This window comes from Globicephala melas, chromosome 14 (assembly GCF_963455315.2).
Source record: "Globicephala melas chromosome 14, mGloMel1.2, whole genome shotgun sequence".
Classification (NCBI taxonomy): Eukaryota; Metazoa; Chordata; class Mammalia; order Artiodactyla; family Delphinidae; genus Globicephala; species Globicephala melas.
In genome coordinates this window covers 73,613,722-73,637,240 of record NC_083327.1, presented here as the reverse complement: position 1 = coordinate 73,637,240, position 23,519 = coordinate 73,613,722, and the positions used below count along the sequence as shown (strand labels likewise).

Sequence of the window (23,519 nt, the reverse complement as noted above, 5' to 3'; positions counted from 1 at the left end):
AACAAAAGACAACAAATGTTGGCAAGGATGTGAGGAATTGGAACTCTTGTACACTGTTGATAGGAATGCAAAATGGTGCAGCCACTATGGAAAGCAGTATGGAGGTTCTCCAAAAAATTAAAAGTAGAACTACCATATGATCCAGCAATCCAACTTTGGGGTATTTATCTACAAAAATTGAAATCAAAATCTTGAAGAGCTATCAGCACTACCATGTTCATTGCAGAAGTATTCACAATAGCTAAAATGTGGATATAACCTAAATGTCCATGAATGGATGAAGATGAATAAATAAAGAAAATGTGGTATATATACATATATATATATATATATATATATACAATGAAATATTATTTAGCCTTAAAAAAGAAGAAATTCTGTGACAACATGGAAGAACCCTGACATTATGCTAAGTGAAATAATCCAGTCACAGAAGGACAAATGGTACATGATTCCACTTATGTGAGAAATCTAAAATAGTCACACTCATAGAATCAGACAGTAGAACGGTGGTTAGCAGGGGTTGGGGGTAAGAGTAAATGAAGGAGTTGCTAATTAACAGGCATAAAGTTTCAGCTAAACAGGTTGAACCTGCTGTACCACATTGTAGCTAAGTTAACAACAACGTACTGAACACTTAAAAATTTAAGAGGGTAGATCTCATGTTAAGTGCTCTTATTATAATAACATAAAATTTTAAAAAAAGAAACTAAATGAGATTTCGTTCTTTTACCAATAGAAACTTACACACCATAGTACAATATTGCTTAATAAGAATGTTTATGTGAAAAAACAGTAAAGTATTGGTTTTACTGAAAAACAAGAGAAACCCAACAGAATAAGATATTGTACTGTGTTAGGAAGGAAATAAAGAGGACAATGTGGTAGAGAGCAACTGAGGCTGGGTGGTGGTGGAGGAGCATTGAGGCAGTCATGGAATGTTCTCTGAGGAGGTGATATCTGAGTTTGGGGAAGGTTGGAAGAGAAAGTCATTTAAGAAATTGATAGTGAGTCTAAGGACAGAATGAACATGGTGTGTTCTTATGTGAGGTGTAGAAAGGAAGCCACTGGCTGGTGTTTGGTGAACAACGGGGAGTGTGGGAGATACGGAAGACGACTAAACATAAAATAATACATCATGTACTATGGGAACTCAGATGGGGCCATGAAATGTGGGAGATCAGGGACTCCATAAAGACCAGAAACAGACTGTCATTCTAGAGTTACAGCCTAACGGGGCGGGGACTAGGCTTCTCATCGCATCACTGTAACTAATGAACAACTTTACAAGTACAGTAGCAGGAAGGAGTGACTCACAGATTGTGTTTTGTACTCAAAGCTAAAATTAGAATCATTCTACCTTCAGGCCTGGGGTAGTTTCCCTTTTCCCAGAGCAACTGTTCCAAATATCTCCTCCTTTTTGAGTAGGATTATGAAAAAGAAAATAAGATTTCTTACTTGAGTTCAAGTCCCTTGTCTGGATGGGCAGTTAGAGGAAACACAGTTCTCTTTTACAGAACATATTCCAGGTAAGACTCTCTCTGACCACTGATGTGGACTTGAAGTCAGGAATTGTAATACGACCTTGAAGATTCTATTGCCTTACACTGAGCCAGATTCAGGAAAAGGGCCTCTCCCCTTCCAGTGTGCAACAGACTCTAAGCACCACTTCCTCTTCCCACCCACCCAACTAGGTCAGCTGGCATTTGAACTTGCTTGCATCCAGAGGCACACATGCATGAGGGAATAGAAAATGGGGTGAGGTTAATAGTACCAAATGCTCCATTAATTTCACTGATACATTAGCACTGGTCTTGAAAAGTCTACAGGAAGAAAGCCTGCAGGTAAAAATATATTTCTACCATTGTGCAGTAGTTGAAGACATTTTGGTGGTGTGAAAAGGCATTAAAAGAAATGGTAACTGCCCCCACCTTTCCCTGCCTTATTGTTGTATGTATTCCATGATTTGCTCTCTAAATTACATTTCAAAGGAGAAAAAAAGCATGGCCCAAATAATGTTTTTCTCTTAAGACATAAGTTACTTGCTCTGTGGCTTTTACTAGCCCCTCAGACAAAATTAATTGCTTGTTCCTCAGCGTTCTCAAAGCATTTTGTTCGTTCCCTGATTATATGACTTGTTGCCTCTGCTACACAATGATGTCATTCATCTTTATACTACTAGACTTAGCCCAGTGTTTCAAACACAGTAGTGACTCAACATAGGTATACTGAATAAAGAGAAAGGGTTGAAGGAAAAAGGAAAATTTTACTCTCATCTTTTGAGGAAGGAAGAGAGCTTATGATTTTAACTTGCTAAAAAATAATTTAAAAATAGAAGTCCAGTATAGAGGAACGGTCTCTGCTTCCTCACTCTTCATCATTAAAGAAAGATTCAAATTACTGTTTAGATAACTCTTCTGTATTCCAAGAGAGGGATGCTGTGTAAAAACAATTGACATCTCTTCTTTCATATGCAGTTAAAAAAAAAAAAAACAAGTTTTGGGAGTTTAGGGGCAAGTTAAAATGGGGAAAGTGGTTTCTTGGACAAAGCTTGTTTCCTGACCGTTTGGGAATTTCTTCCAGACACCAAACCAGAGTCTTAAATTCCCAGGCTGTTAAAGGGATTATGAGAGAAAGATTTGGCTATAAAAAGGAAAGCAAAAATGAAATCTCAACTGTATTCCAAAACAGTTCACGTTGGAAGATTTTGTGAAATAACAATTTGAATCTAGTAATATGCCAAAACCGAACAAAGACAGTACAAAGGGGACTTCTCTGGTGGTGCAGTGGTTAAGAATCCGCCTGCCAATGCAGGGAACACGGGTTCAAGCCCTGGTCCGGGAAGATCCCACATGCCATGGAGCAACTAAGTCCATGTGCCACAACTACTGAGTCTGTGCTCTAGAGCCCACGAGCCACAACTACTGAGCCCGTATGCCACAGCTACTGAAGCCCATATGCCTAGAGCCCATGCTCCGCAACAAGAGAAGCCACTGCAATGAGAAGCCTGTGCACTGCAACGAAGAGTAGCCCCCGCTCACCGCAATTAGAGGAAGCCTGCATGCAGCAACAAAGACCCAACGCAGCCAAAAATAAATAAATAAATAAATTTAATTAAAAAAACAGATAACATTAAAATAAGAAAAGTATCTTAAAAAAAAGACAGTACAAGGAAAGAAATTATACACTACTGTCATTTATGAACATACATTAAAAAGTTCTTTAAAAAATACAAATCAAACTCATTATGCATAAATACATGAAACATTATGGCCAGGTAGGGTTTATTCTAGTAGTGCATATATGATTCAAATCAGAAGGCCTATTAATATAATTTGCCACATTATGAATAGGAGAAAAATCATATGCTAATTTTCTTACAGGATGATTATGTATTCAATAAAATTCAATTTTCATTCACACTAAAATCTTAGCAAAATAGAAAGAAGTGTCTATCTAAGTCTTGGAACAAACATCATACTTAATGGTAAACAGTTAAAGCATTCCTGCTAATGTCAGAAAAAAGATAAGAATGCCCAAATCTAATCAACATTGTATGGAAAGACTTACCCAAAGCAGTAAGACAAGAAAAAAACATAAGGGGTAGAAGAACTGTAAAGGAAGACAAAAAATTCTCCTTATTTTCAGACACTACTGTCTACACAGAAAATCCAAAAGGATCTATAAACCATTATTAGAACTGATGGGACAGTTTAGAAAGTTAGTTGGATATAGTATCAACATATAAAAATTAAAAGCATTCCTACATGACAATAATGGCTAATTTAAAAATAGAAGAATTACTCTAGTCAAAAATAACATAAAAAAGAATAAATTTTTAAAAGTCACATGTATGAATGTGATGGAGAAACTATAAAACATTATTATAGGGCATTTTAGAAAAGCTTGATTGATGAGATATTTTTACAGATAGGATGACAATATTGTGAAGATGTCGATTCTGCCAAAATTAATCTAAAAATTAAATTGAATTCCAATAAAAGTCCCAACAGAGTTTTTCATGGAACTTGACAAACTAATGCAAAAAAAAAAAAAAAAAAAAATCAGGGCTTCCCTGGTGGCGCAGTGGTTGAGAGTCCGCCTGCCAATGCAGGGGACACGGGTTCGTGCCCTGGTCCGGGAAGATCCCACATGCCGCGGAGCGGCTGGGCCCGTGAGCCATGGCCACTGAGCCTGCGCGTCTAGAGCCTGTGCTCCGCAACAGGAGAGGCCACAACAGTGAGAGGCCCGCGTACTGCAAAAACAAAAAAACAAGAAAACAAAACAAAACAAAACAAATCACTTGGCAGTGCAAAGAGTTAAGAAATGCTAAGCCATTGTTGAAGAAGAGCAATGTGGATTTAATAATTAAGACAATGGGGTATGGAGTAAAGATGGACAAAGAGACCAACAAAACAAAACACAGAGCTCAGAAACAGGACCATACATACACATAAACTTCACCTAGGAGGAATGTGGAACTACAAATCGGCATAGAAAGGATGTACTTTTCAGCCTACGGTGGTGGGACCGTCAGCTAGCCGTATGAAAATAAGGATTTGGATTTCCTACCGCAAACCATACTTGCATCAATTTTAGTTAGATTAAGGACATAAGTGAAAAGCAAAATTTTAAGACTTTTAGGAAAAATATAGAGTATATTTATGAACTGAGAGGAGGAGGTAATTTTTTAAACAAACACAAAATCCACATACTATAAATATTATATTTACTTAGAGTAGTGAAACTTATGAATTTTACAACTTATTTTCAAAGAAACCATAATTAAAGTTAAAAGACAAGTCTCGTACTAAGGGAGGATTACAACTCACATAATCCACAACGGTCTCCAGGGAGAATTCATCAAGAACTCCTATACAGCCCTAAGACAAAGAAACATCCTGGGACTTCCAATGCAGGGGGCCTGGGTTCTGTCCCTAGTCAGGGAACTAGATCCCACATGCATGCCGCAACTAAGAGTTCACATGCCACAACTAAGGAGCCCACCTGCCGCAACTAAGTGCAACCAAATAAATAGGTATAGGTACTTAAAAAAAGAAAAGAAAAAGAAACATCCTTACAGAAAAATGATCAATGGGTATAAACCAGAAATTCACAGAAGAAATCAAAGTGGCCAAAAAAACAAGAAAAGAGGCTTAGTCTTAACTGCAATTGGCAAAATGCAAGGTAACGTATCCCCCAATGGAATATTATATCACAGTTAAAATAAGCAAAGTAGAGCTATAAATCTCAAAAGCAACGTTGAGTGAAAAAAACTTCTAAAAGGTTGACATGATTTGTGCCAGGTTTGAAATAAGTTAAAGCATGCTATGTATTTTATTTTTTAAAATTTTTATTTGTTTATTTTTGGCTGTGTTGGGTCTTCATTGCTGTGTGTGGGCTTTCTCTAGTTGCAGTGAGCGGGGGCTACTCTTTCTTGCGGTGCGTGGGCTTCTCGTTGTGGTGGCTTCTCTTGTTGTGGAACACAGGCTCTAGGTGCACGGGCTTCAGTAGTTGTGGCACGTGGGCTCAGTAGTTGTGGCTCACAGGCTCTAGAGCGCAGGCTCAGTAGTCGTGGCGCATGAGCTTAGTTGCTCCACGGCATGTGGGATCTTCCCGGACCAGGGATCAAATCCATGTCCCCTGCATTGGCAGGTGGATTCTTAGCCACTGAGCCATCAGGGAAGCCCTGTATTTTAAATAAGTACTTACATACATAGTCATGGCAACAAAGATCATACTTGGGAATGAAACACCAAGTCTTGGATAGCAGTTATAGTTATGGTGGTATTTTGAGCCAGATTGTACTGGCTTTTCTGAGACAATTCTGCACATCTCTTCCTAATTCCATGTTCAGTGATGTCTTCTTAGTAGCTTTAATCTGCAGTGATGGGTGTGTTTACACCAGAGAAACTGGCAAACACTATAAATCCCAGATTCCCCCTCCCTTGTCCTCACCCTGGAGAACTGGTACACCAGCACATCACTGTGCCATTCTCCACAGAGCGGGATGCAATTGGGAGGGGTCTATCAGGGGACTCAGCATTATTTGTAATGCCTTTATGCTTTCAAGAATTTCTAAAGCAGGGACTTCCCTGGTGACACAGTGGTTAAGAATCCGCCTGCCAATGCAGGGGATACGGGTTCGATCCCTGGTCCAGGAAGATCCCACATGATGCGCAGCAACTAATCCCGTGTGCCACGACTACTGAGCCTGTGCTCTAGAGTCCACGAGCCACAACGACTGAGCCCACGTGCTACAACTACTGAAGCCTGCGTGCTGCGCCTAGAGCCCGTGCTCTGCAACAAGTGAAGCCGCTGCAAAGAAAAGCCCACACACCACAAGGAAGAGTAGCCCCTGCTCGCCGCAACTAGAGAAAGCCCATGCATAGCAATGAAGACCCAAAGCAGCCCTAAATAAATAAATTTAAAAAAAAGAATTTCTAAAGCAAATATGGCACAAAGGAAGGCCTTGATAGAGCGAGGGTGCTCCACGGGTGTTTATCATAGTACTCTACGCTCTCCTGTATTTTGGGACTATTTCCTAAAAAACAAAATCTAATCAGCTGAATTTTCCAGGCCAAAATAAACCCATTTTCTTTTTGCCTTCTTTAATTTTAGAGTTCTAAATCTTGCTTAGTTGGGCACAATAGTATTATATTATGTTGAGAAACCTGGACCTGAACTAATAACAGAAACTTTAAAATTATTTCAAGCCTTAACCATAGATTTGCCAGATAGCTGTATCTTTGAAATCAACTGAAGTAAGGTATAGAATAGAGGATTCATAAGAGGCATTAACATAAAAAGTCACATCAATACTCTTATTTAATCAAATGTAATAGCAAAGACATCTGAGCTCTAAATTTAGAGTCTAGATTTTTTTTTTTTTTTTTTTTTGCAGTACGTGGGCCTCTCACTGTTGTGGCCTCTCCCATTGCGGAGCACAGGCTCCAGACGCGCAGGCTCAGCGGCCATGGCTCATGGGCCCAGCCACCCCGCGGCATGTGGGATCTTCCCGGACCAGGGCACGAACCTTTGTCCCCTGCATTGGCAGGCGGACTCTCAACCACTGCGCCACCAGAGAAGCCCCTAGAGTCCAGATTTAAGAGAAAGGAAATGAAAGTGAATAGGGACAAAACAGTACAGACAATTCCACTGTAAAAGTTAAACAGGAAGATGTTCTTGAAAAGAATTAAAAATAGTAAGAATACCAGTTGAGATTTGACAAAACCAGGTGTGTTCAAAGTAGGCTAGGCTGGATTTCTAGCTCTATGTCCTTGAGCAATGGACTTTCTACACCGATTCCTGTGTCTAATCAATGTGTATATATTTTTGCATCTTATCTACCTCAGAGCTAAGAGGATTAAATGAGACAATGCATGTTCAGGATATATAAAAACGTGATCTACAAAAGGGATAGGCATGAACACGGTCACATGAATTGTGTCACTACACTGATGCCACATGTATCATCATCCTGACTCAGGTTTATTCTAGTCACCTCTGACCTCCTCATTCAGAGAACACCAAAGAGAGAAGAGAACAGAGAGAGAACCAACTCAGGAATATAAAGATCTTCTCAGTCTTCCAGCTTTTGCAGCCAAGGTCCCTTTTGGTTGACATCGGGGGCTACTTCAGGCTTATCTTTCTTTAAATTAGGAAACACATGAAGATGTAAACGCTGGGGAGTAGAAACCCTTTCCTGGACTATGGCATAAACCAAGACCCGAAAAGCAGGGCTCTACCCTGGCAGGAGGGCATGCCACTGGATGCCTGGGGGTTGCAGTCAGAGAAGCCCAGACTTGCATGAAGTGATAACGCACATAGAGCTGCATGGCCTCGGGCAAGAAGCAAGCCCTAGAGAAGCAGTCATTACAGTCAACTTACAGCCAAACCACCAGAAGGCTTATGCCAGGGCCTCCCAGCATCTAGGCCTCGTTCCTCTTCCCGGGTTACTGTGCCATTGGTGGGATCTGGGCGGAAAAGCCACTCGGGCTCCTGGATTTTTAACCTCAGCCACTGCTAAATGGAAGCTTGCTCTAATACCAGCATGTTACTAATGGACACACAGACTCTAAATTCCCCAAATTCAATTTTTTTGTTTTGTGGCTGTACCACGTGGCTTGTGGGATCTTAGTTCCCCAACCAGGGATCAAACCCGGGCCCTTGGCAGTGAGGGTGTGGAGTCCTAACCACTGGACTGCCAGGGAATTCCCCCTATTTCAATTTTTTAATGCCCTTTCTCTATTTTCTTATTATTGTGTTTATTTTATCTAGACAGTGTTTCTCAACCATGGCCGCACATTACAAACATCTGAGGACGTTTTACAAAATCCTGATGCCGTGGTCCCACCCTAGACCTAGAAGTTCTAATCAGAACTTCTAGGAGTAGCAGTCATCATATTAAAAACAAAAAACACCCCCCCCCCCACCACCACACACACGATCCTTCCCAGATGGTTCCAGTGTGCAGCCTGGGTTGAGAACCACTATCTTGGAACGTGCAAATTGGTTTTCAAAGTCTACTGAGTCAAATGAAAAGAGACGTTGCAACACTGGCCTTTTTCATATCCCAGGCTTTCAAAATTAAGGGATGAGTTGATGTAATTCAAACATGTCTCCCAGAGGCCAGGCTTGGGCTAGGTGCTAGGGATCCACATGGAGGTTAGGGATGGCAAAGGAGATGTGGATCCTACCCTCAAGGAGCCCACATACACCAGCTTCAGTGAGCAAAGAGGGGAAGGATTTATAATTTGCGCTATGGCTGAGTCACCCAATGATAGGGCATTGTAGAACTTTACAAGGGGATTTTACTCTAATAAAATCAATGTCATCATCACTGGTTAATATTGTGCTGTTTACTCTGGCATTGAGTGCGGCACATGAAGTACGTCAGCTCACCGAAGCTTCGCAATAACCATGTGAGGTAGATATTCCTATTGTTTCCATTTGTTTCTTTATTCCACAAAAGTTTGGAGGGTCCCACGAGCCAGACTCTGCTTAAGGCACTTGGGTAGTAACAAAACTGTTAGATCCCTGTCCTCAGGGAGCGTTCTGTGAGTGGGGGTGGGGAGGAAGGAAACAACAGACATAAAAGTCAATCACAGAGTATGTCAGAAATTGCTAAAAGCCAGGAGAAAAAGAAAAAGTAAGCAGGTAAGGTGTGTGCTTAGGTGCCGGGTTAACATCATTGAGAGAGGAAGTTTTGAGCAAAGACTTGAAATGAGGAAGTTAGGTACATTCTACAGATCTTTCTCGAATTATGATGGGGTTATGCCCCAGTAAACCCACTGTAGGTTGAAAATGTCATAACTTGGAAATGCATTAAAATACACTTAATCTACCAAACACGAAAGCTGAGCTTCGCCTACCTTAAACGTGTTCAGAACACTTACATTAGCCTACAGTTGGGCAAAATCATTGAACACAAAGCCTCTTTTATACTAAAGTGCTGAATGTCTCATGCAATTTACTGAATACTGTATTGAAAGTAAAAGACAAAATGGTTGTAAGTGTATTGGTGTTTACCCTCGTGATGGCGTGCCAGACTGGAAGCTGCAGCTCACTGTCCGGGAAAAAATCAAAATTCAAAATCTGAAGTACAGTTTCTACTGAGCACGTCTTGCTTTCACACCATCGTACAGTCAGTCAAATCATGAGGTGAACCATCATAAGTCGGGGACCTTCTGTATTCTGTTTAAAATTTCCTGAAGAATATATACATGGCTCAGCGGGCATGCAAACCCAGAGATGTTGGAAACCAGTCTATGCTCTTTTCCTGCCTACTACCTGGTCTTCCAAGAAGTACCACAATACCTTATAAGAACTGATTTGCCTGCCCCATCCCCTTCGGCTCCCCGTCTGCCTTGTTTACTATGATACTTTTCTAAGCCCACTGCCTGCTACACAGCAGGTATTCAATACATGTTTGAATTAAATTAAGCATTGTAAAATTTAACTATTAATTAATCTGAATTCATATCTGTTATGATTAAAGTATTTATTGTGTGTTTACTCCCTCCTGCCCATTCCCTAGGCAGAAGAAAACGTTCAGAAAATCCAGTGGAGGTGGGGTTGCTGGAGACCAAGCCAGCATATATTTTTGGATGCCCTGTTCATGTTCTATTGCGGAAGAAAGATGCCGCTGCTCTGTCAGGGTGAATAGGTCTCTTCTCTGAGCCAGGAGGACGGAGCAGGACGGGATTTTGGATAAATGTGAGACTCATATACAAACAAGGATGTTTCCAGGTAGAAGATTTCACGGCATGATAGGCCACAAAAATCTATGAAGTCAAATCAGGGATTTCAAGTAAGTTTTCTTAGGCCACATTCATTTGAGAAAAATCCGTAATGTTCTTATGTGAGAACCATCTTTTGAGGATTAGCTTACCTATTAAAGTGGTAGATATCCTGTATGTTTCCAAAAAGGGCTGATCTTTCTTCCGCCCCCAGAGGAAGTTTCGTTTGGTCCCTGATGCACTCAAGGTAATCCTGTGGAATCAATGAGAAGAATGTCTTAAACACTCCTGTCCTTTTTCAAGTCGTCTTTAGTTATGCATGAGGAATCTCTCATATCCGTTACAAGTAATTATTATACTAACGTGCTCATTAACTCTACCGTGAGAAGGCAGAATCTCTCTTTTATTAATAATGAAATACTTCCCTACGTATAGAACAGGGAGTTTGAGCAAGGAGAAAGAGTGTATGTACATGGACATACCTACGCCCAAAATGTACTAGTGCTTCCCTAGATGCATAACATAATGACCACAGTTACTGATAGAGTCAGAGTTTTGGCATACAACATTGCCTGCTGTCTCCTTGACTGATTTATGTGATAAAAAGAGACTCTAAAATTCATACAGTGGGAAACCAGAAATAAAAATTCTGAAATTTGGGAATTCCCTGGCAGTCCAGTGGTTAGGATGCAGCGCTTTCATTGCCATGGCCCGGGTTCGATCCCTGGTCATGGAACTAAAATCCTACAAGCCATGTGGTATAGCAAAAAAAAAAAAATTCTGAAATGTGATACAGTTGTTTTAAACATAACCTTTTAAGTCAGAAAGCTATCAGCTGCTAAAGTCTAGAACTAAATTATCCTCAAATATCAGATTATTAAAAAAACTTTTTAAAATAAAATAAGCATGTCACTCACTTATACTATCCAATAGGCCATGTAAAGAAGCCACAGTCAGCTTGAAAGGATTTTATATATTTTAACATGGAAACAGCTCCCCATGGAGCTAACGTGGGCTCAGACCCACAGTGGGTTAAATGGACGTGGCTTAGAAGCTATTTGAAGTGCTGAGAGAGGGGAAATCTGCTCTCCACGCTGTGTGCTGAGTCCATAACTAAGTGTCCCCCTTCCCCCAGCCAGGCTTGAAAAGAGAACTCTGTAGGAGGCAAGAAAACAATAAAGAAAAAAGTGAAAACAGCTGAAATAACGTAAAATCAAAAATAAATACAGTTCTCCGCCCTGGGCTGAACAATGCAGTATGGCTCTCCACCAAACGTCACCCAGGGATCTGCAGCACTGGGGAAGTCACCCTGGGAAAAGTCAGCCAGACCGTGAAAATCCCAGCACTCAACCACATTCCGATGGCCAATCGCAAACACAATACTGTTTCAGCGCAACTAGTGAAACGAGAAGCTGAAATGTAAGAACCATCAGATAATTGTTGCTTTTGTCTTTTAATAAGCCACAGCCACCCTCTCATGCCCTTCATGTTCCTCAAATGAAAAACAGGCCAGGCTTCGTCAGGAACTGTCTCCGTAGCATGGTTCTCAGACTGCGGCCTATAACTTACCATTCTGGTTCTTTATTGCTAAAATCATGGTCATGCAGGAACCAATGTTCATAAGCCTTTTTATGTTTTAACAAGGTTGGTGGTAACATCTTTTCTTCTTCAGAAAGTGGTCATCTCAATAAGAAATTAGACTCCCAAGGTTTAAGTGTAATTGTCATTAAAAACCCACAAGAGCAAGACCCAGCCTCCTCACTTTTATGAGCGGAACCATCATAAGGAGCTCATGGATCTGTATAGGCTGTAGAGATAACGCCCAAATAAGAAATGCTAAAGAAGGCTAGAATTGAAGAGTGCATTTTGAACAAGTATAAATCTAACTTAGGCTTCCTCAAAAAAAAAAAAAAATGCATTCCTTGATAGTTTCATAAAATTACACGTGGCACAAAGAGATGGGCTAATATTTATCTGCATTGAATGCTTATATTTGATAGTTGTTTAATACTTTGATCAACATTTTTAAAAGGACACGTCACATGCAAAATTAAGAAGGTAAAACAAAGGTTATAGATGAATACGAAATCGAAAAGTGAAACAGAAGGATATTGGCAGGCGTGATCCACACCGAACAGCAGTGAGAAGATTGGGACATAGATGACGCATACATTCCAGACTCACCTGGCCGGCCACAAGGGGGTTTAAGGAGAAAAGGAAGAATCCTTTTTCTCACTTCAAATGCAAAGCTGGTTCATTTTGCAGAAACCTGATACTAAATTCTTCATGTCATGGAAAGACTGAGTTAAGGGGGTTGAAGAATTTCATCTGGGGTGAGACACAAAGAACCATGGCCCACTTCCAACAGAGGATGGCCCATCTCCAAATGAGTTTCAAAACCCCAGAGTCCGTGGTAGAGGAACTAGATTTTAAACGCTGCTTGTTTTCTGAAATCGTTGAGAAAATAGATCGTTAGGAGTCCAGATTTTTGCAGGCCACTCTAGAAAACAGATCAAAGCCATATGGCCACAACGTGTTCCCCCTCTGATCATAACTAAGTCTTTTAAATATGATACTTTAACCCTAAACCAGTTACTGAAAACTACTGTAGCATGCACTGCATTAGCAGCTGTAATTATCTGAAGCCAAAATGAGAGGTTTGAAGCTCAGTGATAATAGTTCATTCTGTGCTCAAATGACAGAGGAAAGACACCAATGAAATTTATTAGAGCCTGTCACGCTGCTTTTTAATTTTATTGGCTTGATGTCAGCACCTATGGTTACCCTACAGTTAACAATGAAAGATAAATTTAAAACTTTTGCGCCGAAAACAATTATTGTCCAAGAGGATCAAAGAATTCACTCAATTTTGAGAAGGGTAGGGAGGAGATACAAAAAACAGCGTTACACCATTTGAAAAAATTTTTACTATACTACTATAAATTTTACCTAAAGTATTTTTCTCATCAACACCTCCACCACTGTAAGATTTGTACACATGTGCCCTCTTTTCGATAACTTTTTCATTCCTGTGATGTCTGTTATTGAAAATATCCAAGTAAAGTTGAACTCGGTGCTATTTGAAGTATGATAAATGGACAGGAGCGAGTTTGCAAACTGTTACTGATCTACAAGATAGATAAGTGCAGAACTTGAGAGAAAGTATGTAGAAACTTTTATAGCATTTTGACAGAATGATATTTGTTGAATCTAATGATAAATTTGGGCTTGTATTTTGCATGTCTGATATCTTCTATTTTGTTTTTCTAGTAATTCATTTTTTGTGGTGTTTTACAAAAGCGTCAGTGTGTGGCCAATAGGAAAACACACACACACGCGTGCTTGTCCCTCATCACAGATAGTTTGAGAAGGTCTGGTCTAGACAACAGTCCAGCAGAGATGCTGGAGAAAGGATGCTTCCAGAACTGGGACAGAATTCAAACTCAATGCCCTCGGTAGCTCGCTTTATTTCTTTAAGATGCCCTGAACGAATTAAGCTAATACCCCCGTGCCTGTCTCCCTTTTTTCCTCTAAAATAACATTTAAAATTGTAATCTGTTTAACATGAAAATGAAGATAAACCACAAGAAGAGAAAAGATTTATTTAGATCGGTACTTAATACTTTTTCTACCCTATATCCTTCTTGAAGATATATTGTAGAAACAAAATGAAGAAAATGTCCTGTTCTTAAGTCCTCTTGCTCAGGTTTCAAAATTCTATCTCTTTGGCTTCCTTTTTTTGGTCTAGTTTTTGTGGTAGCACTTCCAAATTCTAAGCCCTTTGTTATAACTCCTGTGTAAGATTTTTGGTCTTTATTTTGGAGGATGCATCTTCTTTGGTTTCTCCAACTCATCCACCTTTACTAGAAAGTAATCATTTGTATATATAAAACCTGTCTCCAAATTTCATGTATTACATTGGGATGCTGTTGATACTACAATAACTTACATTTGTGTGTCAATTTACAGTTTAAAAAGCACATTCACATTTATTCATACAAACTCTCCTTCCCTCCTCTTTTTGAGGTCATAAGAATGCATGCCAAGTTCTGTTTTACAAGCTAGGAATTAAATAAAATGAATAAAACATGATCCCTTCCCCCAAGGAGTTCCCTGTGTAGTTGAAAGACAAGTATAAACAAATAAGTACAATACAGTGTTTAGGCAGCATGACTGATAAATATTCAGCACATGGGAGAAGGCAGAGGAGGAAGTGGGCAATTCCAGGTCAGGGAGAAGTCTTCTAGAGAAGGTGATGGTGGAGTTGAATCTTTAAGGATGACCAGGGGTTAGAACAGAGAGAAACTAGAAGGAGACACAACACCCAGGAAGATTGAAAAGAGTAAAGGGGCACATGGTAACGAAATGCAGGGTGCAGTCAGGACACTAAAAGGAGCTGAGAGGCTTCCCTGGTGGTCCACTGGTTAAGACTCCACGCTTCCAGTGCAGGGGGCTTGGGTTTGATCCCTGGTCGGGGAACTAAGATCCCACATGCCACATGGCGTGGCCAATAAAATAAAACAAAATAAAATAAAATAAAAGGAGCTGAGATGGGCTGAGGAAGCAGGACATGCGCATGTACGCAGACCCTGGAGTGGGGCTGCAAAGTGAGAGAGGTTACAGTCAGAAGAGGATTGAGCACGGAGAACCTTCTGTGCTCTTAGGTGGAGGCAGCCACCGACAGATGCCATGAGACCAAAGATCATCCCAGCATCAGAAAATAGAACATTAGCTATAAAACTGCCAGTTTGGAGGCCAGTTAGACCCGGACAGCAGTGCAGGTAAGACCGGAGCCAGTCCTCCACAAGTTCCACAGACTGGAGCTGTATTTACTTAGATGTGGAGACCGGGAGAAAGGGGCCAGTCAAAGCAGACAGCTTTCAGGAGAAGGGAGTCTCTTCTCTCACCTTCAGCTCCGAGGAGGAAGGTGCTGCTCTCCCGGCTCTCAGCAAGGACACTGCCAGCGTCTCGTCTCCTTGTCCCGTTGGCTGCAGCTTGGAGAGAGCTGGGGGCTCCCTCCGGGGAGACGTCTCCACCAGCTTTCATCCTCCCGAGTTTCTTTCCCAGGTGGCTGGTGAGGGAAAGCTAACCCGCAGAGGCCTTGGCAGGGCGGTTCTCGGCCTTTCCAGCTGACTGAGACCTGCACTGGACTGCCTCACACCCACATCAAACGCTTGAAGACATCTCTGGGGGTTCATGGTAAAAAGGAGACAAGGCATATCTTTTGGCCTCGCGCATCCACATGGTAGGTCTTCATGTGGCTCACGGTTGCTCATTCTGCTCTTGTTAGAGAAGCTTGGAGAAGAATTACGAGTTTCATTTTGCAGCTGTCGCCTTCTGCACAAAGGCTGCCCTTCAGGAGCATCAGAGGGACACGATGGGTTCACAGTCACAGGGCCCTGCCCGCATCCCCACTCATGCACTTTCCCTCTGCGTCCCCGAGGGAACTGAAGAGATGAGGGTGGTGGTCTGCAGGTAAAGACAGCGCCTTGGTCTTGGACATGCGAAGATGAGGCGGACTGTGGGACACCCCCAAGGAGCGGTTTGCTGGGCACAGGATTTGGGAAGAAAAACTGAGTGGTCTGTTGAGAGAGCCCTTTGTGCAACTTTGGGCCCCATCTTATGCAGCAGTGACAGGAGCATGGGGCCCAAATGTCCTCCCACCTTCAGGGCCCAGGGGCACGTCCAGTCCTGGCCACAAGAAGGCGGTTTCAGGCTATCTCAGCGCTAGCAAACTGCAACCTCGGAGGGTCAGCAGGTCATGCCACCTCCAGAGAGTCTCCCATGTTGCAGTGAGAACACCAAAGATCCCTTGTGGAGGAGAGTAGCAAGGCAGATTGAGAGCCGCGAGGCCTCGGGCAGCACAGAACCCTGGCCCACACTGATGGGAGGTCATATCCCTAAGTGGGAGCACAGAGCCCGATGTGTGCTTCCCACCTTGTTCAGAAACAGTCTCAGGAAAACCCAGGGGATAATGGAGTCCCAAATCCAGTGACGAGAGAGAACTGCAGACTGATTTGGAAGTGGGGTAATAGATGGGCATATATTTTGAGACGTTGGGATGTAAAGGAAGGAGAGTGGTGGGGCAGCAACCGGAAGACATGGAGGATCAGGGAGGATCAATCGATCGATGTGTCCATCCATCCATGCATCTATCCATCCATCCATCTCTCCATGCATGCAACCACCCATCTATGCATGGAGAGCTGGCAATGGTGAACAGAGGGAGACAGAAGGTGACTGTAAGAGCCAAGGTGAAGGGACGAGGCGAAAGGTGGAGGACAGGAAGATGAGCAACTCTCTTGGGAAGTCTGGGTGGAGAGCACTGTCTACGTGACCAAGCTGACACTGGTCAGCTTCATCTGATGCTGTAGGAAACAAAATTCTAACAAGTCAGAGCATATGAAATAAAAAGTTTCCTATTCCTTCTCAAGGGCCTTCCCTCTCTGCCCAGATGTCACTTTCCAGAGGTAGCTCTGCTTGATGCGGTGTGCCAGATGTAGAGAACAAACTTATGGTTACCGTGGGGGGAAGAGGGGGTGAGATGAACTGGGAGATTGGGACTGACGTACATACACTACTATGTATAAAATAGATAACTAACGAGAACCTGCTGTATAGCGCAGGGAACTCTACTGAGTGCTCTGTGGTGACCTAAATGGGAAGGAAATCTAAAGAAGAGCGGGTACACGTATGTGTACAGCTGATGCACTTTGCTGCACGGCAGAAACTAACACAACATTGTAAAGCAACGATACTCCAAGAAAAATTAAAAAAAAATAACGATGCAGTGTGTATGCTTCTGGGTCAGGTTCTGGGACATAATTATATCTATAAAACATGAGATTTTATGCTCGATTCACAACTTTGTTTTTCCATTCAGTGTATGTAAATACACAGAACTCCTGTACGTAAACATAGTTCTTTCGTCATAACGGCGACATTGTATCCCATTCAATAGCTTTATTATAATGTACCTCATTATTACAATAAAGATTTCGGCGGGGCGGGGGTGGGCACAGGCCTATGTGCTGGGAACTGTGGGAAGGGGCGCTCAGAAATGAGTAAGATAAGACCCCCAACCCTCTAGGTGCTCACAAGGCAGTAAGGGAGGAAGAAACAAATCACAGGATAGCAATTTAAGTGTTATTTACAAAGGGCTGTGAGAATATAGAAGAACCCATTTTCAAATGAAAGAAACTTTTTATCCTGCTTCCAAATAAACCACGAAACAGGGCTTACACTAAAATCTCCTGCTGTAGCCTGCACATAAAGCATCAGAAGTCTAGTCTTCACGTTAATCTCTTTTCTGCCTCTATTGACATCCATGGGGGAGGAAGATATAGCCAAAGAAATGAGACTGGGGGTCTCTGGCCACCCCATCAGGCTGGGAACAAAAGCTCTTATTGTGGGAACAATGCTGTCCCTGAGTCTATATAACGTAGCTCCCTCCACCCCCAACACAGAGAACTGTGCTGAAAATACAATATAGCATCAACAGGACGAAACTTTCTGCCAATACTGTTGCAGAGAATGGAGGAGGGCAAGAGAAAGAAGGGGGAAGGGGGGAAAGAGAAGAGAAAAAGAAGAGGAAAGAAATGAGGCAGGAAGAGAAACAGGGAAGAAAGCGTGAAAGGGAAGAAAAAAGAAAAGGAGAGAGACCCACCCACGCAAGCACAGGAATGAAACCCAAATTAATTTCAAGTTGAAAGCAGCTTCTGCTGCTGATATGATATCAGTTCTTATTCAGAGTTTTCTTAACCGATGGCATAGAGGCTGATCTTAATTGGCCATATATGGAAGTCAGTATTAATGCTCTGAGATGTTTGAGTAAAAGAATAATAAAAAACAGGGAGGTTTCAGCCTCATTTACCTTCTATAATAGTTTCAGTACCTAAGACATCAGTAAAAAATGCTGAGAATGGCCTTCTGGCTGAGCTGTGACAAATGACACTTGTGCCAGCTCAGTTCCCTCTATTGTTTCACTTCTTCCTCCTGAAAGAAGGAGGGGTAGGAGGTGCCCCCTGGGGAGGAGACGGGACAGCTGGACCTGGAAAGGGGGAGGGTCGGGTAGTTCGTCCCAGAAAGGGAAACTTGGGGGAGGGGGTGGGGGACAGGAGTTCTGTTAAAAACTGCAGTACTGAGTAGAAAGAGCAAACATCGGGGAATATTTGTTTGGTTTTCACCTAAAACTAAAAGCAGAAAATATTTATGAACTGGTAGTTAACAGTAATCTAATGATATAAGCAAGATATTAAGAAACAGGACTAGCATTCATATATTAAAGTCCTTAAAGTGACTAGTTGCCCATCTTTCACTACACTTCCGACAACCGTTATAAAAATCATTGTCTTTACTTCATATTGATATCAGGAGGAAGAATTTGATGCACATAAATAAATCTAAAAATGTTATAATAATTAAGAAGCTGGGTACAAATATAACACTGAAATGAATCTCTTCCATTACCCTTAGTTATAACAAATAGAAAAGTTCGTCTCTTCTGTAAGAACAGCAAAAAAACCTTAATTTTCTATTGCTTTGTTAAATTGCTTATTTAAATATTTATTTAAAAATTGTGCTTAGGGTTTTCAAATTACATCGACAATGTTCTCATACGCAATAGCTCTTCTTAAAATAAGAGAGGTGGACACACACCCATGAAGAGGTGCTGCTGTATACTGAAATATCTTTCCATACTTATTTGAAACCTACCATTACTTTTTTCTCTGTACTCTTTAATCCGATCATCATTTCTAGCTACCAAAAAAGGAGGAAAGCATTTCTAGGATAATCTGTGTGCTTACTGAATGTGAATAAATATAAAATATGTTTAAAATCTTCAAAATGGGCAACCAGAGCGTTTTCCAGGCTGCCTGCAGTAAAGCATGGCACCAGAGTCCTAGCGGGCGTTGACAAGATAGGGAAGGAAGTTTATTAACCACTCCCCTGAGCCCTTTTTTCTGACTCTTGTTAAGTTCTCCTCCTCACTGGGTTAACTTTACTTAGCATATACTCCCTTTTTACTTTCCAGGTCCTGAGCCAGGTAAGGAAGCAGACAGATACAATTAGATGTGGCTATAATCCTTCAGGAAGAAAAATGAAGAAAAGGCTGATGAGGTAGCAGAGGGATTATGTCCTGGCAAATCTTTAAGTACTGAAAATAAGAAACCGATTCATCTCGAGACTTCCCTGGTGGTCCAGTGGCTAAGACTCCACGCTCCCAATGCAGGGGACCCAGATTCGATCCCTGGTCAGGGAACTAGATCCCACGTGCTGCAACTAAGAGTTCGCAGGCCGCAACTGAAGATCCCACGTGCCATAACTAAGACCTGAGGCAGCCAAATAAATAAATAAATATTAAAAAAAAAAAAAGAAAGAAACTGATTCATCTTAATTATAATCTCCACACTGCTGGTGTAATTTGAAACACGGTAATTATGAAAAATTAAATAAAGCCCAAGGGCTTTTGTATATGGGAAAGAAAATAAAAGATCAGTAAAATAAATTTACATTATTAGATCACCTGAGGTTTAACTCCTCCTCACTGCTATTTACTACTACTACTATTATTATCATTATCATTATTGTTATTACTGTTATTATAAGGTTTGGTGATAGGTACTGAGCTCACTACTTTACATGCATCACTCACTTAATCTTCACAGCAACGCCAGGAGGTGAGTCCCATTGTTAATCCCATTTTATTGGAAGCTTAGAAATGTTCAATTGCTCCCCAAGGTCACACAGGGTGTGCATGACTTACTTGCATTCAAACCAGGACCAGCTGTCTATAGCTTGGCCGTCCAAACCCTGTACCACTGCTTCAAAGGTTTTAGTCCTTAATACAGACAGTATCTTCAGACAGTAGAGGTCTGCTGCTGACTTTGGGACGAAATGTGGTTTTTATTAGGTATGAGTTAGGAACCTACCATACCTCACCTGAGGACTCTCAATTCTAGAGCATCAGACATCTGGAAATAAGGACACCAAATAATGGCCCATTAAAACAGATACAGTCAGTGTTGCCACATACACATGACCAGTTAGTGTATGCTTGACCTAACGATGAATGGGACAGTAATTAACTATATGACTTATTTAATGAGTTGGAATACTTTCTAGTCTCTTACTGAGACAGGAACTGTGATATAGGTAATTCTCATAGCAATTGGTCTATATACAGTAGGTGCAATTTATGCTAATTTACTTGGGACCCTGAAACATATAAAAGTTTCAACCAGGCCCCCAAGGCAGGGGCTACCTGGACAACGTTAAATAGAAAGAGGAAAAAGCTGAAAGACATCATTCGACTTCCCATCTACTGAGTCATACACATTGATGATGACCCTCAAGGTCAAGCTATTCTACTTGAAAATTGCAATACAACGAGGCTGGATATATTAAAAGCAAGAACCTACACAGGGACCGATCTCTTTATGGGCAGTTTTTCAACGAGCATGAATGTGATTATCCTCTGGCGGCATTAGGTAATCCATTTCCCTATGGAAATGCATAGGGGAAACGGTTCCCGTTCATTGTATCGAAAACAATGAGCAGCCCTGAGGACATATCTTATTGCTTCTCTGGCTATACTGCTGTTGATCTCATTACAGCACAGTCTTAACCAGAAGTTATTTATTGACATAGAAACAGCCGTGGGCTTGGGAACCTCCAGGGGAGTGGGAAGAAGCACTATGCAGAGGGTAAAATAGGGTGCAGGTGGGCCAGCATGACGGGCCACTCCCCAGACACTTGACTTTCTTTAAGAGCACTGGGTCTCTTGAATGGGGTAAATTCAAAGATTTCCTTTTGTTATATTGGAGGCCTGGTTCCAATTCCAAGGCCCACGGAGTAAAATGTGTGATTTCGGGAAAACTATTTTTTCTCCTCTCTTAAATCAAAAGCACAATGTCTATGGGCACCTTATTACTTAGAACTAAAAGAGAGAGAGAGGAAAGGAGGGAGGGGGGAGAGGGGGAGGGGGGAGGGGGGAGAGAGGGAGAGAGGGAGAGAGGGAGAGGAGGGGGGGGAGGGAGGGAGGGAGGGAGGGAGAGAGAGAGAGAGAGAGAGATGGACCTCATAGGATGAGGTTTCCATAAACGATTTTTCGAGAGCCTGTGTCGGATGAATTTCTACAGCAGTAGTTTTACAGTCTCAACAGAAGGACATGACTTGCCTTTTCTTGTAATTGAGGAAGTTTCCATCTGCTGCAGATCTGCTTTCCCAGGAGAGCAGATTTATCTGAGGACAGAGCATGGCACTAGGGACAGGACAGAGATTCCTCCCGAAGGCCTTGGCTCCAGATGCTGTGTGGTGGGAAATCCACCAGCCGCCTAGGCAGGCAGCCTGGGTCTGAGAGCCGGCCCTTCGGTGGGTTACTGGCCTTACTGAGACTCACTGCTTCAGCTGTTCAGTAGAGATAATACAACTACCCACCAGATCAGTATTCTGGGGGTTAAACAACAACGTTCATGTACGGCGCCCGGCACGGGTGCCCAGCACACGTTGGCTGGTAGCAGCGGCTGCTGTGTGGCCTTCTGCGTCCCAGGTTCCTCCTTGGTAGAACGGGGAGATAGCCAGATTGGAACTTCTTTTGGTTCAAAAGCAAGTTAACTCTACCTGCACACTGACAAATTATACTAAAAAGCTCTCCCACCACCCTTCTCTGCCCACGGGTGGTAAGAGTGCCATAGGAAGGCTCAGTCCTTGAGCGGCATTGCAGGGAGAGAGTGTGAAGATCGTTAGGGAAGACACATGCACTCAACGTCCCCATGACACTCGAAAGTCTCCCAGACCCCGGCCCTCTCACCTGCTCTGTCCACCTGGACCAGAAATCCTGCCTCTCCCACCTGTAGCTCTTGTGAAACTGAGTCTCCTCTCCCTCACTGCTGCCTTGGTCTCCTTGCTCATGTCCACTGGGGACTACTGCAAGGACATCCTACCTAATCCCTCTACGGTGGCTCCCACCCCCTCCAGCTTTTCAGAATGAATCCCGGGTGATCCTTCTCGAGCTCAGATGTGATGTTCTGCCTCCTGCATAAAATCCTTCAATGACTTCCCACAGCCGTGGGTGGCGGCACAGAGGGAGGGCCCTCAACGCTTGCACCCCTGCCTAGGCTCATCTTTTATCACTTTCTTGTTCCCTCTCCACCATCACCACCCCCAGAACACAGGCACTCGCTTCTTGTAGCTTTGGGAATGTCCCCTGTTCTCTCATGGGTCACTGTCTTTGCATATTCTATTCTTACTGCCAAGACTGGCCCTCCTACTGTCCTAACCTGGCTAACGCCTCCTTCACGATTCTTCCAGGAATCTTCCTCTGATCCTTCCCACCCAGTCTGGGTCAGGTGCTCCCCTGAGCATTTACATTTATAATTCCATGATAAAGGAAGCCAGAGGAATCAACATCCAGCGTTGGTGTTCTAAAAAAATTTTTGTAGCTCCTTCTCTCCCACAAAACTGATGTCGACAATGACCAGGAATTCTGTTGTAGCTCTCCCAGCACTGAATGTTTGCAGAGTGAATTCCTGTGAACTTGATCCATCTGCTAAGTGGGCGAAGCAGAGCCCGGAAGGCAAGGGTTAACAAAGTCCCTGGCAGATCTCTCAAGCTCTCTAAGTGGCAAAAAAGTTGTATTGAATCGTAACCCAACCCAGTGTTCCTCTTTTGCTCCCTCCCCTCCCCTCCCCTCAGTCTCACGGACAGCCTTTAAACAACACAGCCTCTCAAAGATGACAAAAGTTCCTAAACTCTGCCTTCCTTTTTAACTCTCTTCCCACCCACCTAACTCCTGCCTTTGCACAAGAAAAGAAACGCTTCCCCAATCAAAAGTAGATTAACTCTCACCCTTTTCTCTACATGCATTTGCATTGGGAACACCATATACAAGGCCATAAACAGTCCCCGGGGTTGAGTGATTTATCCACTGCCTTAGGGAAAACGGGACAGAAGAGCACTCTTCAGCCATTCCGTGTTGACTGTTGTCAGCTGCAGTGGCGGGAGTGGCCGTCTTCTCCTGGCTCATCTCCCAGTTAAAGGTTAACAACTTAACTTTAAGCCCCATTATAAAACTGAAGGGACACTTGTAACGTTTCTTGTTGGTCCAAAGAGAAAAAAAGGCTTGTTTCAGAAGAAAAAATATATATATATTTGTATATGTATAGCTGATTCACTTTGTTATACAGCAGAAACTAACACACCATTGTAAAGCAATTACACTCCAATAAAGATGTTTTAAAAAAAAAACAAAATATTTTAAAGTGCAGTTTAAAGGAA

The 23,519-nt window shown here is 42.3% G+C and overlaps 1 protein-coding gene across 4 annotated transcripts in view; it reads right to left on the bottom strand.

Annotated features, from left to right (window-relative positions):
* PLEKHG1 (pleckstrin homology and RhoGEF domain containing G1) overlaps positions 1 to 23,519 on the bottom strand; it is a 223,313-nt gene that overhangs the window by 49,624 nt on the left and 150,170 nt on the right. For 2 of the 4 annotated variants that reach the window (XM_060283667.2, XM_060283666.2), the window contains exons 3-4: positions 10,394 to 10,494; positions 3,571 to 3,612 (exon numbers count right to left, since the gene is read on the bottom strand). In XM_060283667.2, the coding sequence (XP_060139650.1) occupies positions 3,571 to 3,612; positions 10,394 to 10,494 (143 nt within the window). The remainder of the gene's footprint in view (positions 1 to 3,570; positions 3,613 to 10,393; positions 10,495 to 23,519) is intronic. The other 2 variants (XM_030853164.2, XM_060283669.1) reach the window with 1 other exon arrangement.